Here is a 15,060-nt window from a genome sequence, read left to right as displayed (position 1 = left end):
TTGATCCCTCTGTTTGTCCCGTGTTCAGAAACATCCCCATTGTGGCCCTAATCTTATATCTATATGCACAACGGGGCCCAATCCGAAAGGAGCAGCCGGTGGCTTTCAGAACAGACATTCTGCTTGAAGGTGATTTAGGTCCCATTGCCCACTTGTAGAGCCCTTGAGCGGCCAAAACGATGGAGAACCCCCACAAATGACCCCATTTTGAAAACTAAAGCCCTTAACGCATTCACACAGGCTGTCATGCGCAGTACATCTTTTTTTGTTTAGATTTCCTGCGGCGCCACTTGGCTGCATTAGCTTTACAGCGGTGTTGACCCCTCTGTGGTGACATGTTTGCATGACAGTGGCGGTTTGTTCCAACACTGGACAATGGCTGACGGTTAGATGAAGGCTGGACCGGTGTTGGCGGCGTTAGCACTGGAGATGACATGATATCACGTTCAGGAGATGTGAAGATGGTGGTGAAGGATGATGGGTCACTGTTATTGGTCAGTAAGCACCGCCAGCCATGTATGTGGACATTTATGAGGTGTCATTTATTGGAGTCTCCACACAGGTGTGCAGCTACAAACTGCCAGACTGAGTACTGTTGTATCCATAGCAACCGAGGCCCATAATCCCTCATTTAGTGCACAGAGATGAAGGACCTGTAATAACGTCACCAAATAGTAACTGCGTCCAGCGGCGGTATTACACAGGGCGCAGTTTTATGAATGTAGATATTGCAGGACTCGTGATATTTATCATATAGACACCATAATAGGCATAAACCCCTCAGTGACGGCCCCCACACATTTTACTGCCCGCACTGATGGGCTTTACACCTACACAGACGTCTTTGTAAGGCGGTGGCTTGACTGACGGTATTAGTGTAATATGTCTCCACCAGAAAAATGGGTGGAGATATGGGTTGGCTGACTTGAGTAAAAGGGAACACCCATAGCTGCTGATTGGCTGCCGCAGACATGCCCTCCTTAGCTCCTGCTGTGTCCTCCAGCACTCCCCCCCGCTGGCAACAAACCAAGTTCCTGGAAGCTGCTTTGGCACTGCAGTAGTGGCTGCTCCAACTCCTGGAACCGGCGCCTCCCTGACACTGCGACCGCTCCAGCTCCTGGCAGGGCAGCTCCCTGGAACTAGCGCCGCCACTGCCACTGTGACCGCTCCAGCTCCTGGTAGGGCAACTCCTAAAAACATCTCTGGCAGTCCCGCAGTGGCGCTCCTGCTCAGGCAGCTCCTCGAGCCACGGCAACCCCTTCCCTGGCGGCGACTAGGACATACCGCTGCAAAGCTCCTGCTCCTCTCTGCTGACAGACCGGGATGGGAGCCAATCAGGAGCTTTGGGGTGTAACCAGGGTGGTTACTGTAACTCACTATGTCTCCACCCATAGTTCCGGTGCAGACATATTGCACTTATACCTTGACTACTGACAGCTGGGCTCCTGCTCTAACAGCCAGGAGAGGAGAAACATCAGATCCTGCCTGTCTAACCATAATCAATAGCAACTGCAAAAGGTAAGCAAATAACAGGTTGGGGCTCCTTCTGTCACTCCTCTGTATCCTGTAGTCTGATTGCAGGGTATAAATCGCTTCCCATGGTGGCTAGAAGCCTGACGAAGGCCTCTATGTCTGCCATGTAACGCTGCCTATTAGACCCCGCCTCCTGCAGAGTCTGATAGGCTGATGCCATAGGCTTAGAAAACATGACATAGGTAATGCAGTGTATCGGATGGACGCGTCTTTTTTTCAGCCTAACCTACTATGTTACTATCCTAGCGATCGAATAATCACATCCCATAATTCCTCTGGAGGGACTGAAAAACTCGAACAAAAAGTTCAATGTTAGAATTGCTATTTTTCTTCTCCCAAAAACGCAACAAAAAGCGATCCAAACGTGCCGCAGCTCAGACCGGTAACAATTATAACTACAACTGTTTCCGCCAAAAACAAGCCCCCCGCAGAGCTCCGCATGGTCACGCATGCTCACTGCCGCTGCATCCACATGGGCATTCAGGTGCGCCAGTCTCGGGGTCGCCACGGTCCCAGGAGTGAATAGCAAATAAATATCTTTAATGGAAAAACCCCTTTAACACTAAGGAGGAAACTTATTTGGAGCACCATCTGTACATGGGGCTTATTCACACGAGCGAGTTTCACATCCGTGTGCCGTCCATGTTAGTAACAGATTGCACACTGACCCATTATAGTCAGTAGGACTATGCAGACATGTGACAGCCGCGCCGCCTCCGTTTTTGTCAGCGATCATTCGTCACGCAAAATACGGATAAACAATACGCCCGCGTGAGGGAGCCGTACGGCCGGCCGCGCAGGGGTGAATCTGCATTTGTGCAGGCCTTCTACAGAGGATAGATGTCATTGGGCTCATTCACATCTACGTATTTACCTGCACATTAAAGCAGCACGTACTACTTTTCTGCACATTTGCGCACCAACAGTCCTCATAGAAGTCAATGGGAGGCGCGCAAATGCACGCGCAATACACAAAGAGATGCGAGAAATACTGCGTAATTGCGCAGGAAAAAGAACACATCTGAAACCGAATAAGCCTCCAATCACGCGGTTCGGTCGCAATTAATACCGAAGCAAAATGTACATTTGCAAAACTGTGTTTTTTGCCACATTTTACTAGAACGCACAAGGTTTTACGGATGCGCTTCATGGTGCTGCTGAACTGCCTCGTGTGAATGGCGCCTGAGACCGCTCTCACACCGCCCACGTTTTACCGCGAGTAGCGTCACGTTTGAAATGCTGTGCTAACCCCAGTACGACGCTCCTATTGGTCCCAATGGCGCTTCGCAGACCAGCGCCCGAACGCGACGTTTCTAACGCTGTGATTTTTCAAGCGGTGTCTGCGCTATTTTTGCGTGTTTTACGCTCTTTAATGCCCCTCATCATCTGATAGGGTGCGTTAAAAAACGCTGTCAAACGCTTTATCGTTCGTTCGCAAACACCACGCAAAATCGCATGTGTGAGAGCGACCCGAGGCCAGCGTCGCACGGGCGTTTTTGCACGCGTAATTGCAAAATTTACGCGTAAAATACGCAGAGAATAGAACCCGCTGACCCCCCCACCCCCACCCTACACAACACCACCACCCATCGCTCCTCCACTCGTTACCTGGCTCTAGTTTGTGAATGGCGCTCCACGTTTCGGGGTTGACCTTGCCTTTTCCTAAAAGCTTGAGATCCTACTCTTATGTGACCCCATGATCAGCCCTGCCCAGCCTGTGCCAGCCGAGATTACCAGCCGTACCCATGCCCATCGCTGCTCGTCCTCCCATCCTCGCTGGCGGTTGTGGCTTGAGGTTTCACGGTCTCACCAAGTCAAGGGTTGTCACTTTTTCCTTTTCCGCTGTCCTCGTGGACCTTGGAGTCGGGAGATGAGAGAGTTTCCAGCGGTTTCGTTCCCTCTGACCGTTTGCTGACTCACGCACATATGAAGAATTGGATCTCGCTGACGCGTTTTGTGTTTTCTTTCTTATCTCGGTTTCCTCTTCTTGTCCGAAGGAAGTGATCAAATGGATGTTTATAAAGTTCATTAACCCTTTATACTCACCGTCTAATAATAGACTCAACAGCCAGTAAAATGTAAGGGCGTAGCAAGGATGGGGCTGCCACGCATCTGCCTCAACTGCCACTTTACTGTATCTTGGAGATGCCCTTAAAGGAGCCTTCAGGTAGGCATACATGAGGCAAAAGGAACTGGATGCCCTTCACCACCTTTAGCCAATACCATATAGGACCGAAGAGTGGCGCTGCCCTACAGCTGTTACCCCTTCACTCTGAGATAGGCCCCTATAGCCTCTATAGAATGTACACCCTTCTTTAGGGGCCCTTGCTTAGCACCTTAGGCACATGCCGCTGCCATACTTACAGGAATAAATAAAAATGGCTGAACCAACGGATTGTGTGTAATAGTGCAACTTAGCCCCAATCACTTTAACCCCTTTAGGACCAAGCGAGGTAAATATGCGGTTCTTGGTCCTGGGCTATAATCTCAGCTGATAACAGATGTACAGCACGGGATTTAAGCCTCTACTACGGCAAACAGGCAAGAGCAGGTTGGGTCCTCAGCTGTCAGACTCAGCCGAGGACCCGGAGGAGAAGAGATTTTTCAGCTTTTTTGCCCCAATGCGTGTTATGTACTAAAGGGTGCAAGTGGAAGTATGTGCTGTCCATCGTTTGGCCCATTTCCATCTTCCAAAATGCCCACTGCAATAAGCTGACTACCTAATGCATGCTGTGCTTTGGTAGTGCGTTAGGCTACCGATGCACTAAATCTGCTCCCTGATTCGCCAGCTGTGCTCATGTGATCTCTGTCGACCAAAAATAGAGCAGCATTAAGCTCTTTGGACTCGCGGTTGACTTGATGAAAATCGGGCCGAGTGTACCTGAGTTACAATAAAGCAGAAGATGGGCAGCAGGTAATAAAACTCCCCCCTCAGAATTTAGGACAGGGACTGGAAAGTTGCTTTAATGAAGACGGGCTACACTACCAGGCACAACCCATAGACAAGGGTGGCGCTGTTTATGAAATGCAGCAGTCATGTTTTTTTTTATTCTGCAGTACCCCTTTCATTTTATCCATGCATAAAGACTGCGTCCTTATATTTCCTACAGTACTTAGGATCCACCAGGATACATATATACTCGTATTCATGCCATACACTATACCATGAAGAATGTTGAAAAGGAAAGAGTCAATAGCTATAAATCCATGACTAAGACTGGATATCTGAGCTATGAGGTCTGGTTATAAGACCACAAAATATGACTGTATTTTCGGCAGGCTGACCTAGGTCCTTCAGACCCTCTGGCAAAGAAAGTGTAGAAAGTTCAAGTTTGTCCTGGCCAGTTTTTGGCCTTATGATTGCGGTAACACTTGGACAGCCCCATACTTGTAATGAACTGAACTTAGATCCTACTAAATGCTTATAGTGATCCAAGGTCTGACCACTTGACCAATGGGGGGGTACCGGTGTTGTGGCTGTAATACTAACAACATTTGGCCATATTTTGGTAAGTGGTCTCCTGAAAAGGGTTCATTATTGGTTACCACGTGCAGGGTTAGAAGTATTCTTAGTTTTTGCTTCTTTCACATTAGATACACCTAACGTATAATTCTTGGATGATATGTTTCAGAAGAAGGTCGCTCTATCACGTTGAGAGACCAACTATCTCCATAGTTGTCATAGACAGTTTCATCAATTAGTTTCAAGTCAGTTACCTTAAGTCCGATGTCCTTCAGTGGTTTCTTAAAACCTTCTGCATACATGGCCACCACAGCGTTTTCTCCATATGACCGTATCCCAACCGATCTGCATTTTATGGAGTGTGACATAAACATATCCACATAGGTAATTATTTGAGACTCGCCCCTTAAAGACCTCTTTGATACAGTTATTAGGTTCCTCAGTGATCCTGAAATAATTAGCTTGAGAAATGATGACTTAAATGACATTAATGGTTCCTTGTGTCTTGTCTTCACCAGGGTGACGCCTGCAGGTAAAGAAAACTCTGGGACTTGGAAAAAACTTGAACTTCTTCAGTTTCATTCGAGTGTAAAAAGAAAACCTGTACATAAATCTGACTCCATAAAATATAATTGGGACATTTATCTGGCAAAGAGTCCTCTGAAAGGTCTGGCGAACCGGCCAAGAAGTGAAGACACAAAAGGTTTACGGCAGAACATGCTCAGCAACAAAATGACCATCAGTGACCCAATGATGGAGATTAACGTCAAAGATCCAGGACTTATACTTAAGAAACAATTATCGAATACCAAGCCTTCCCCATCACCTCAAAAGATCACACTGAAGAAAACATCAAGCATCAAAGATAAGATTTCTGAATGGGAAGGTAAACGAGAGACACAGTCCCCGATTCTTACCAGGAAGGACTCCATACAGATGAAGAGACAGGATTCCTTTGGTACTACTTTTGGAGATACAAATATGGACGATGTCAAGAACCGTCAGAAAGGAAACATCAAGAGGATGTTCAGCTGGGAAATGGACAACAAGGACACTGAAAGAAAAGACTCGGTAAAACTAGAGAAGAAAACAGAGAAAGAAGCAAACCTAAGTGCAGAAAGCAAGGAGCAAGTTGTAAGCGCCAAGAAGGACCAAGTGACGGTATTGAGCCAAGTTAAAAAGTTTGAGCGTTCATTAAAGGACGGTCCCGTGGAGGGACTGCCACAATTGCCGGGAACTTATTATTCACCACAGTGTTTGTTGGATTCGGAGAACCAGGAGAACAAACCGGGGTCGAAAACTAAATGGGGATCAGATTCTGAGAACGTGGAGCCAATTTTTGGGACAGTGGGAGAAGGGAGAACATCTCGAAGAACTAGCAATGTGGACAATGTATATACAGAACCTGGGGCACCAGAGAAGACGTTACCGATCAACCCTTTACCCAAACCGAGGAGGACTTTCCGACACGAAGGGGAGGTGGGTCCTGTTAGAACTGGTCTTCGGAAAAGAGACTTACCTCCACTTCCTTGTATACCTCCACCTCCTCTCCCCACATCTCCTCCACCACCAGCTGTGAGCAGAAGACTTTGGAATAGCAAACACAGAAATAATGGAGACCATAGGTACTTTATTTTACTGTTTTGGGTGGGTGAAGGTGGGGGGCTTTAGCCTATTAATAGAAGATATAAGCTTTAGGGCTCTAGATGGCAATCAGTTCATAAGTCAGGAAGGAAGGATGAGGGCTTCTCGTTGCTTCCTGGTCTACAAGGCCACAATGAGCTGTATTGTTGTCCTTGGACAATCCACCAAATTTGAGTTTTGCAAAAAATCTGATTACTATGGCAAAGATGGATAGAGAAAAGTTTGGTTTCAGTCTTGTAAGCATTTGTGTTAGTTCATCCTTGAACTGAGGCAAACTGGTTGCTACGGGCATCCTACGTGACAACCCTATATAAAAATGAATGTGAGTTTTAGGTATTACATGCCTAGCAAACAAACAAGGCAAGATTGGCGCTATGTGGAGAGCCAGAGAAAGAGAAAAGCCAACTGGCAGCACTCACCATGAAGTTCCTTTTCTTGCATAATTAATCCAATTTTCCTAAAATTCCATTTAGGTTGGTAAAGTTTTAAAGGAGTATTCTGGGGACTGGACATGTGTTCAAGATTATTACCCATGTACTAGATAGGTAAAAACTGATAGATCAGTGGGGGTCTGACCGCTGGGACCTGCATCGATTCCGAGAACAAGGATCCTGTTTCCCCATTCCTCCCCATTGTGGGTTTGCTGCATTCCCCATAGCACTCCATTCCTTCTGATATCACTGCAGGTGGAAAAAGCCACCCAGAAGTGAAGAGAAATGGGGAAACGTGACCCCTGTTCTCAGGATTGGTGGGAGTCCCAGCAGTCGGACCTCCACTGATCTATCATTTTTTCCCTATTCAGTGCATGGGTAAAAATGTGAAAAAATGTCCAATCTCTGAAAGACCCCTTTAATAGGGTTGTCCCACCAAAAGATGTTATCCCTTATCCACAAGATAGGAGATAACTATCTCATCAGTGGAGGTTCGACCTCTGGCATGCCTATCAATCCGAAGAAGGGGAATCTCAAAGGTCTCCGAATATAGGCAGAGGCACAGTGCATGCCACTTCATTCATTTCAGTGGGACTCCCGGAGATAGTCATCTTTAAGCAGTCAGCTATTTCTGGCAGTCCCATTGAAATGAATGTCCCATTAGTACAGAGAACTTTAGGATCTGCCATTCTTGGGATTAGTGGTGGTCCTAGGAGTTGGACTCCCACCGGTCAGACAGTCATCCCCTATCCTGTGAACAAGGGCTAACTTTATTTGGTGGGTCAACCCCTTTAAAGGAGTTGTCAAAAAAACAAGACATGTAACGAAAGCCTGATTGGTGGGAATTTAGGACCTCTGACTATCCTGAGATCCTGAGGGACCAATTACTGGACAGGGCATAAATACAAGGCAAACTCAGGCGAATACCAGAGTCCATCGGGCTTGGAGGCCATGGCAATCTGAATTAAAATACTTTTAAGTGTGGCTGGGTTAGATAGGGGGCCATTTTGCCCAAAAGTCCACAAATAATTAAAGCCAGCCCTGGTACCTGCGCTGGCGGTTAACAGAACATGGGCACATTCACGTGGTTCCTGGTGGTCCTGAAATCCTGATACTTCTGTTTGGATTAGATTATCAGACCTCTATCCTGATATTCTTACTGGCGGTCCAGCGGGTCCTAGAAATCCATAGGAGATTGGCGTAAAATGAATGATCTCTTCAGTCTCCTTGCAAGGGTCTATGTTAACTACTAAGGCCCCCCATGGTCTGCGTTGGGAAATAGGGGAACTACGTATATACTTATATAGGCTAGTCTCGGCAATGATCCAGCACCGGATTATGAGGGATGTTCACATGGAGGAATTCACTGCGGAAGTTTTTTATGTAAATTCCAGCTATCCTGATTCGCCCGTGGGATATGCCCCGTCAGTGGGCGGAGTCTACATGTGGCATTCCCACGCGGAAACGATTCTTAGACTACATAGAAGTGACATGTCCTTCTTTTTAGTTTCCGTGTTGGCATTCCGCACATGGATTCAAAAATTATGTCAAAAACTTTGTATCGTTTTGTTTTGAGGCGGAATTCATGCGGATGATTCTAGAGTGAACATTCCCTTAGAGCTTACTGTATGCTATAGATTATATATAGTACCCATCCACACTTCAGATGATTGATGATGTAGCCGGCCCAGAATATGCCAAATTATAGGGATTTTACAGCATATATTAATGTCCTGTTGTGGGCGTATTTACTAAGGCACGCCACCGGTTTATAGATCTGATCCGTGACTCAGGGAATGAAGTTATACTCCTAGTGCGCTGCTCGTCCGGAGATGGGCGAGACCTGATGGCTGCGAGTTTAATTACCTTCAGCACAATTTATGGTAAATCATTTACATAACTATGGGTGTTACAGTGAGAAAAGTGTCTGCAATGGAAATGACAGAGGGGTTTTCCAGGATATGACATTAAAGGGGTTTTCCAGGACTTAAATATTGATGCCTACCCTTGGGAGAAATCATTATTATCAGATTGGTGGTGTTCCTGCTTGATCAGCTCTTCTCGGGCCTGAGAGGTCACAGTCATCAGTCACAAGGCATTACACTGCAATACCAGGCAGCACCACTACAAAATGTACAGTGCTGCACATGTCATATGTGGAGGAGGCTATAGCAGTCCCTTGAGCACTATGGCTACTTCACACAGCTGTTAGGGCCGGTACTTGAGATAGGTCTCAACTCTCGAATCCTCAACTTTTTGGAATTTCATGATATATACAAAATTAGGATGAGAATACCGTTTTAAGTCCCAGTAAACCCCTTTAATGGTTTATGCATGGGATGATCTGTGGGGGCCGGCACACAGCACCATGACTCCAAGAAGCAGTCCTTCTCCTGCAGAACTAGTTTCATCTCTCCCCCTCTGGCATTAGGTTAATTTGCGCAGTCACCTCATTGGGCGTCATCTCCTAACGCTATCTCTGTCTCCCCATCAGGAAATCATACGAATTTGAAGACCTTCTGCAGTCGTCGGAGAACGGCCGAGTAGACTGGTACGCACAGACCAAGTTGGCCTTAACTCGCACTTTATCCGAGGAAAACGTCTACGAAGACATTTTGGGTACGGACTGATGACTTTTGGCATCATTTTACATAAGTATCAGAAATATCTAACTATTGTAATATCTACTTCCCGAAAATGTTTTAAAGGGGTTGCCCAGGATTTAAAAAAATGGCCACTTTTTAAAACAAACAGCACCACCCTTGTCTATAGGTTGTGTGTGGTATTGCAGCTCAGCTTCATTCGCGTCAGTGGAGCTGACCTTCAGTGCCAGAGTCAACCCGTGGGCAGATGGGGCGCTGTTTATGGAAGACAGCAGCCATGTTCTTCTAATCCTGGACATCCCCTTTAAATAACATTTTTTGGATGTAGGCGGGCGTATGAAAGTTTGTACACCCGCCTAAGGCAGGGGTTTAACAAAAATGGAGCGCTGATACATTTATGAGCGGCTGATACATCTCTTTAGTCTCGTTCGCTTTGGCTTTTTCTCTCTCCATGTCATGTAATGCCATAATGCCTAATCTCACTAGAAGGGCACCGACATGGGCACAGCTATGATGCTGGTATCCTCAAACTCTCCATCGGGTTCCCCAAAATGGGACTACACCTCCTATTGTTCCCGAGACCCCACGTGGACACAGGTGGAACCCATGAAATCCATTAGCATATCTTGCACTTTCTTCCCCCTCCCCATATAAGTGGCACTTTGGTGGGCATCCAAGCTGCTGTCCTCGTGGTACTTTATACCCATCATTGTACTCCATATTACTGAAGGGTCGTGGCATGGCATCATTCACCATAGGTGCCAGAACACGTCAGCAAGTCCAGGAGCTCCGTGTCACTGCGGGCTCCCGCGTACCGAAGGTGCGACTATCTGTAATCTCATGTGAACATCATTTAATATAAGCGCGTACCGCTGTCCTCCCCGCAGTGCCCCGTCCCCCGTCAGGGCTCCTGCACACTGGTGATATCGGACTGTGATTTACGGCCCCATATCGCCCCCGCAGTCCTTCTGAGAACCCCTAGATATGAGGCGTTTTGACAAGGAAACCGTCTCGCATCACTGTGGGGTTTCCCTTCATCCCTGTAATGGCTGTCAAACCCCGCGGCAGGAGATCACGATCTTTTCCCACTGATTTTCATGGGGCCCCTGGATGCGAAAGCCTCGCACCCCTGGGGGGGCTGAAGAAATCCCCCGGAGCAGCCTTCACAGCCGCAGCAGGAGATCGCGATCTCCTCCCATTGATTTCAATGGGGCCGCTGCTGCCGGCCGCGTTGGAAACAGTGGGTGATATCGCAAGCAGAATGGACATGCTGTGATGTGCTACCTGCGTCGCAACGCTGTAAGACGCTATGATACGTTGCAAGTGTGAACCAACCCATTCTTAAGAATGCGTTTCATATTTGTGCGTCTCACAATGCACAAATCTTGCACAATTTTCTCGCCAGTGTGAAGGAGCCCGCACTCTGGTCTGTCTCTGCCTCTGTTAAGCAGCTCCTACAGCTTCCACACTCACCACTCAAATCTATGGGCCAAGATGGCCACCGTGGCATCACCTGGTGGCAGAGTTTAGTCCTTACGCTCAAATCCATGGGCCAAGATTGCCAACATGGCATCACCTGCAGGTAGAGTGTAGTCCTTATGCACAGCCTCAGCAGACAGAGCTGGTCCTAGTGACTTCCTATGGAAAAGGGCCCCTAGTGCAGACAGAGCAGAGCTCATGGAGCAGTGCCAGTGATATAGCGGTGCCAGTCACATAGTGTTGGCATAGAAGGCCCCGTAGATTAGCGCCTATAGCATAGACACTGCTGCGTTGTCTTCGCTCCTCTATAATCCCTTCTTTGTGACTGTAGTGTAGACAATCACATAGTAGGACCCAGAGAAAGTGCCAGTCACTCCCCGGGGCCTCCCAGGACTTTCTGCTCTGTTAGGACTAATTGTTCCTACTTTTATGCACATATTTTGTGATGCTTTCCTGAGAACTGCTTCCATCTGGCATTGAGCAGATCCATCTCCAGACTCTTCGCCTCCGGGAGATGTTTTTAGACTTGAAGGAATGTCTTTGCTTTGACCTCCCTGAAGTCCACACATACTTTTACCTGTTCATTAGCACCTTCAGAAATCATTGCCCTGCAGGACCCTGTTATGTGGCGCGAGACGATCAGTCCGCAGTACCGTATATACATGAGTGCGTTCGCCGTCCGTTAATGTCATTCATATATGCTTACGTATCTACATGGATTTGTGTATGCAAAAGCCTGCTATTCAGAATGGACATCCACATTCAGGAATACAATGCCAGAACTGCAGTGAAGACTGACACCTGCACAAGCAGTGCAAAAGGGGAGAACGAAAATGGGGCCTGGATGAAGGAGATACAATATATGTTATAGATTTGGTGTGGATCGGGTATATTCTACTGCAGCAGAACGTAGCAAGATAAACAGTGACATGCTGGGACTTGTGGTTCGCCAGGTCAGGAGGTTCCTGCAAGTGGAAGTCAGATGATTGCAGTCATACATCCTGTTGCCTTCTGACAAGAGCTGACTCAAATGTTCCTCTATCACGGCTAGAGCGCGAAGCGGCCGCGTGTGGGGAAGCGCAGTAAGCCGGCCGCACTGAACACGGGGAAGAGATCTGCTTGACGTTTTGTATAAGTTACAGAGATTTCCCGGTTTTCTGGAAGGTTCTGCAACGTCCAAATATGCTGAGCGCTACAGTTTGTAACGGATTTCCAGATCTCTGCTTGCTGGCAGTGAATGGAAACCATCTTTTCTCCATCCAGGTCCAGCTCACATATAGGTCACATATCAGCTGTGCAGTCGAGCAAGCTGGATGAAGGCATTATAGCGAAAGGATCCGTCCGACGCCGTCCGTATCAGACATACGCCGCAGCCGGCGCTTCCAGTATTTTAATTGTTCGTCTCCAAGGACAGTGGAAATCACAGCGCAAATGTGAAAGGCGCCAAAATAGACGCGGCGTCTTCTTAAATTCATGTCGGAAGATTCGGCACGGATTCCAAAAGTAAACCGCGGAAATCCACGCGCTTATACGCAGATTTTTGCCGGCGACTTGTAATGGAATCGGCGCGGATCTGCGCACGGATTAGCCTGGTTCAATGAGGTGGATCCACCGGCGCAAAACAACGCAGATTCCGTGTCAAAAAGGGACATTTCGTGTTTTGTCTTTGTTGGCCGCAGCAGCCAATCAGAGCTCAGCTTGCAGACAGCCCGCCGCAGTGAGTTCATCTCCCGCCGTTGGATTTGGTCACAAGACCGCTGGCAGCTTTTTTCCTTGTGGGATGGTTGAGCTCGCGCCGTGGTAGTCCGAAAATGTTTCCGCGAAGCGCGTTGTGCGGCGACAGAGGACGTAATTAATTAAATGTCCTATCCAACATCAATAATAACCGTAACATATATCAGACGCGGCGCATCGGCGACAGTTCGCTCCGTAGATTATATTCGCACGGTGGAGTCCGCAGCGGGTTTTTTACGGATGGATTCTGCCTCAAAATCCACATGAGAAATCCATGTCTGAACCGCGCAATTCTGACGTAGATTGGCACTTGAGCGTACCGCAGATCCTCACACGGATTTCGCCTCTTACAATCGATCCGCGTATTTCCCGCTACGGAATTCACATCAAGGAGTGAGACGGCACTTTTTTTTTCCACATGCAGATTCTTAATCTGCGTGCAGAAAAAAAATCATTACAGCGAGGAAACGGAAAAAGGGGGCGCCTTAGGCCGGATTCACACAACTGCGCCAGAGGCGGTCACGGGGGGAAAAAAACGCAGGATGCTCTCTTTTCCTGCACATTTGCGCACCAAAGTCCCCAATACAAGTCAATGGGGACGCGCAATATGCTGCGACTTATTATGGGTGGGAGCATCAGTGCGTATTTTTTTGTACACACAATTGCGCACAACTTGTATAGTAAATTGCGCCAATGCGCGCACAAAAAAGCTACATTCAGCTGCAAAACACCGCACTCATGCGTGAACCATTAAAGAAGCAGATTTCACCCTGGATTTCATTCCCTCCTTTGAAGAGCTGAAATCCGCACTGAAAGTCTGCGACATAAATCCGCACGTAAATCGGAATGCGACGCGGTTTCATTGCAGATCCAGTTTTATGCTTTATATTTGGGACATGTTCACATCTGCGCGGCAGAACCCGCCTTAAATATAGCGCAGCATGCTGTACGGTTCCACTCAGGAATATGCTCGGCGGCGCGCCGGACGCTGGACGCACCCCATCGGGTTTTTTAGTTCCGTACGAAAATCCGTATGTCTACATGTAGATTTTGATGCAGAATTGCTGGCAGAAGGACAGTATGTTCATATCGCGCAATTCACCGCCGAATTTCCCCTCAAATAAGCGCGTCAAAATTCACGTCTTTTTGACACAGTTTTTGGTGCGATTCCGTAATTCTGACTCAGAAACTAAAAAGAACTGACATGTCACTTCTTTTTAGTTTCCGCATCGGAATTCCGCACGTGGACCGTATATTCACATGCGCGTCTGCACCAGAAACAGCATCAGGCGCCGTTTATAGAGACGGGATTCACGCAGAGGAGAATTGCGCAGTCTGAACATACCGCTGAGCCCTTTTCAATTTCACATCAAAATCCACGTTTTACGTCAAATTCTGCTACAATTCCGCCCCCTATGGAAGGCCCTATAGGGCTCACTCACACGGGCGCGTGGGGGCGGAGTAATGCGCAGTCCTAAAAGCCCATAGATTAACGTTGCGCCATCCAAACGTGCGTCTGGCCCAAAACACGCATGTCCTATTTCCGTGCATATTACACACATGATGCGCCCCTGATGGGCTGCGGGGCGTATATAACTGTGTACTGCATGTTCTGCGCGTGAGAAATACGCAGGTAACACGCAGCCCCCGTACGCCCGTGTAGTCGGTGCGATCCGTCCAGCACTGCTCATTTCCAGCAGCGCCGGTATTTTCACTTTTGGCTCCAAGGACAATGGAAACACCAGCGCAAATGTGAAAGTCGCCATAAAAGTGGATTTGTGACAACTGACTTCTTAAATTCGTGTCAGGGACTCCATCACGGATTTCTCATTTCTAATGAAATCCGCCGCGAATCAGCATGCGAATTAGTCTCATACAATGATGCTAAACCGGAAAATCCCCAAATAGATTTCTAACGTGTGCGCAAAAAAAAAGTTCCGTTGGGCTGGTACCAGATGAAGGTATTCCGGTCACATTTCTACGGGCGAATGTCCTGACCGACCGCGGGGGCGCCGCTGCTCTGAGTTCGGGTCGCTTAAATGTGTCCATAATACGTGTGTGCAACTGGGCGCTTATGGAATTGGCGCAGAGTCGGCGACATAGTCCGCCATGTAATAATTTTGTTGTCCTTTTTCACACGATGGGCTCTATTTGCGAGTAATCAGTATCATCC

The 15,060-nt window shown here is 47.7% G+C and overlaps 1 protein-coding gene across 1 annotated transcript in view; it reads left to right on the top strand.

Annotated features, from left to right (window-relative positions):
- DENND2A (DENN domain containing 2A) overlaps positions 1-15,060 on the top strand; it is an 81,782-nt gene that overhangs the window by 35,550 nt on the left and 31,172 nt on the right. The window contains exons 3-4 of the mRNA XM_066590250.1: positions 5,515-6,621; positions 9,566-9,690. Coding sequence (XP_066446347.1) covers positions 5,515-6,621; positions 9,566-9,690 — 1,232 coding nt within the window. The remainder of the gene's footprint in view (positions 1-5,514; positions 6,622-9,565; positions 9,691-15,060) is intronic.

Source organism: Eleutherodactylus coqui, chromosome 2 (assembly GCF_035609145.1).
Source record: "Eleutherodactylus coqui strain aEleCoq1 chromosome 2, aEleCoq1.hap1, whole genome shotgun sequence".
NCBI classification, from domain to species: Eukaryota; Metazoa; Chordata; class Amphibia; order Anura; family Eleutherodactylidae; genus Eleutherodactylus; species Eleutherodactylus coqui.
The sequence above is the reverse complement of the archived record's forward strand: the minus strand, read 5'-3'. Positions and strand labels throughout refer to the sequence as shown.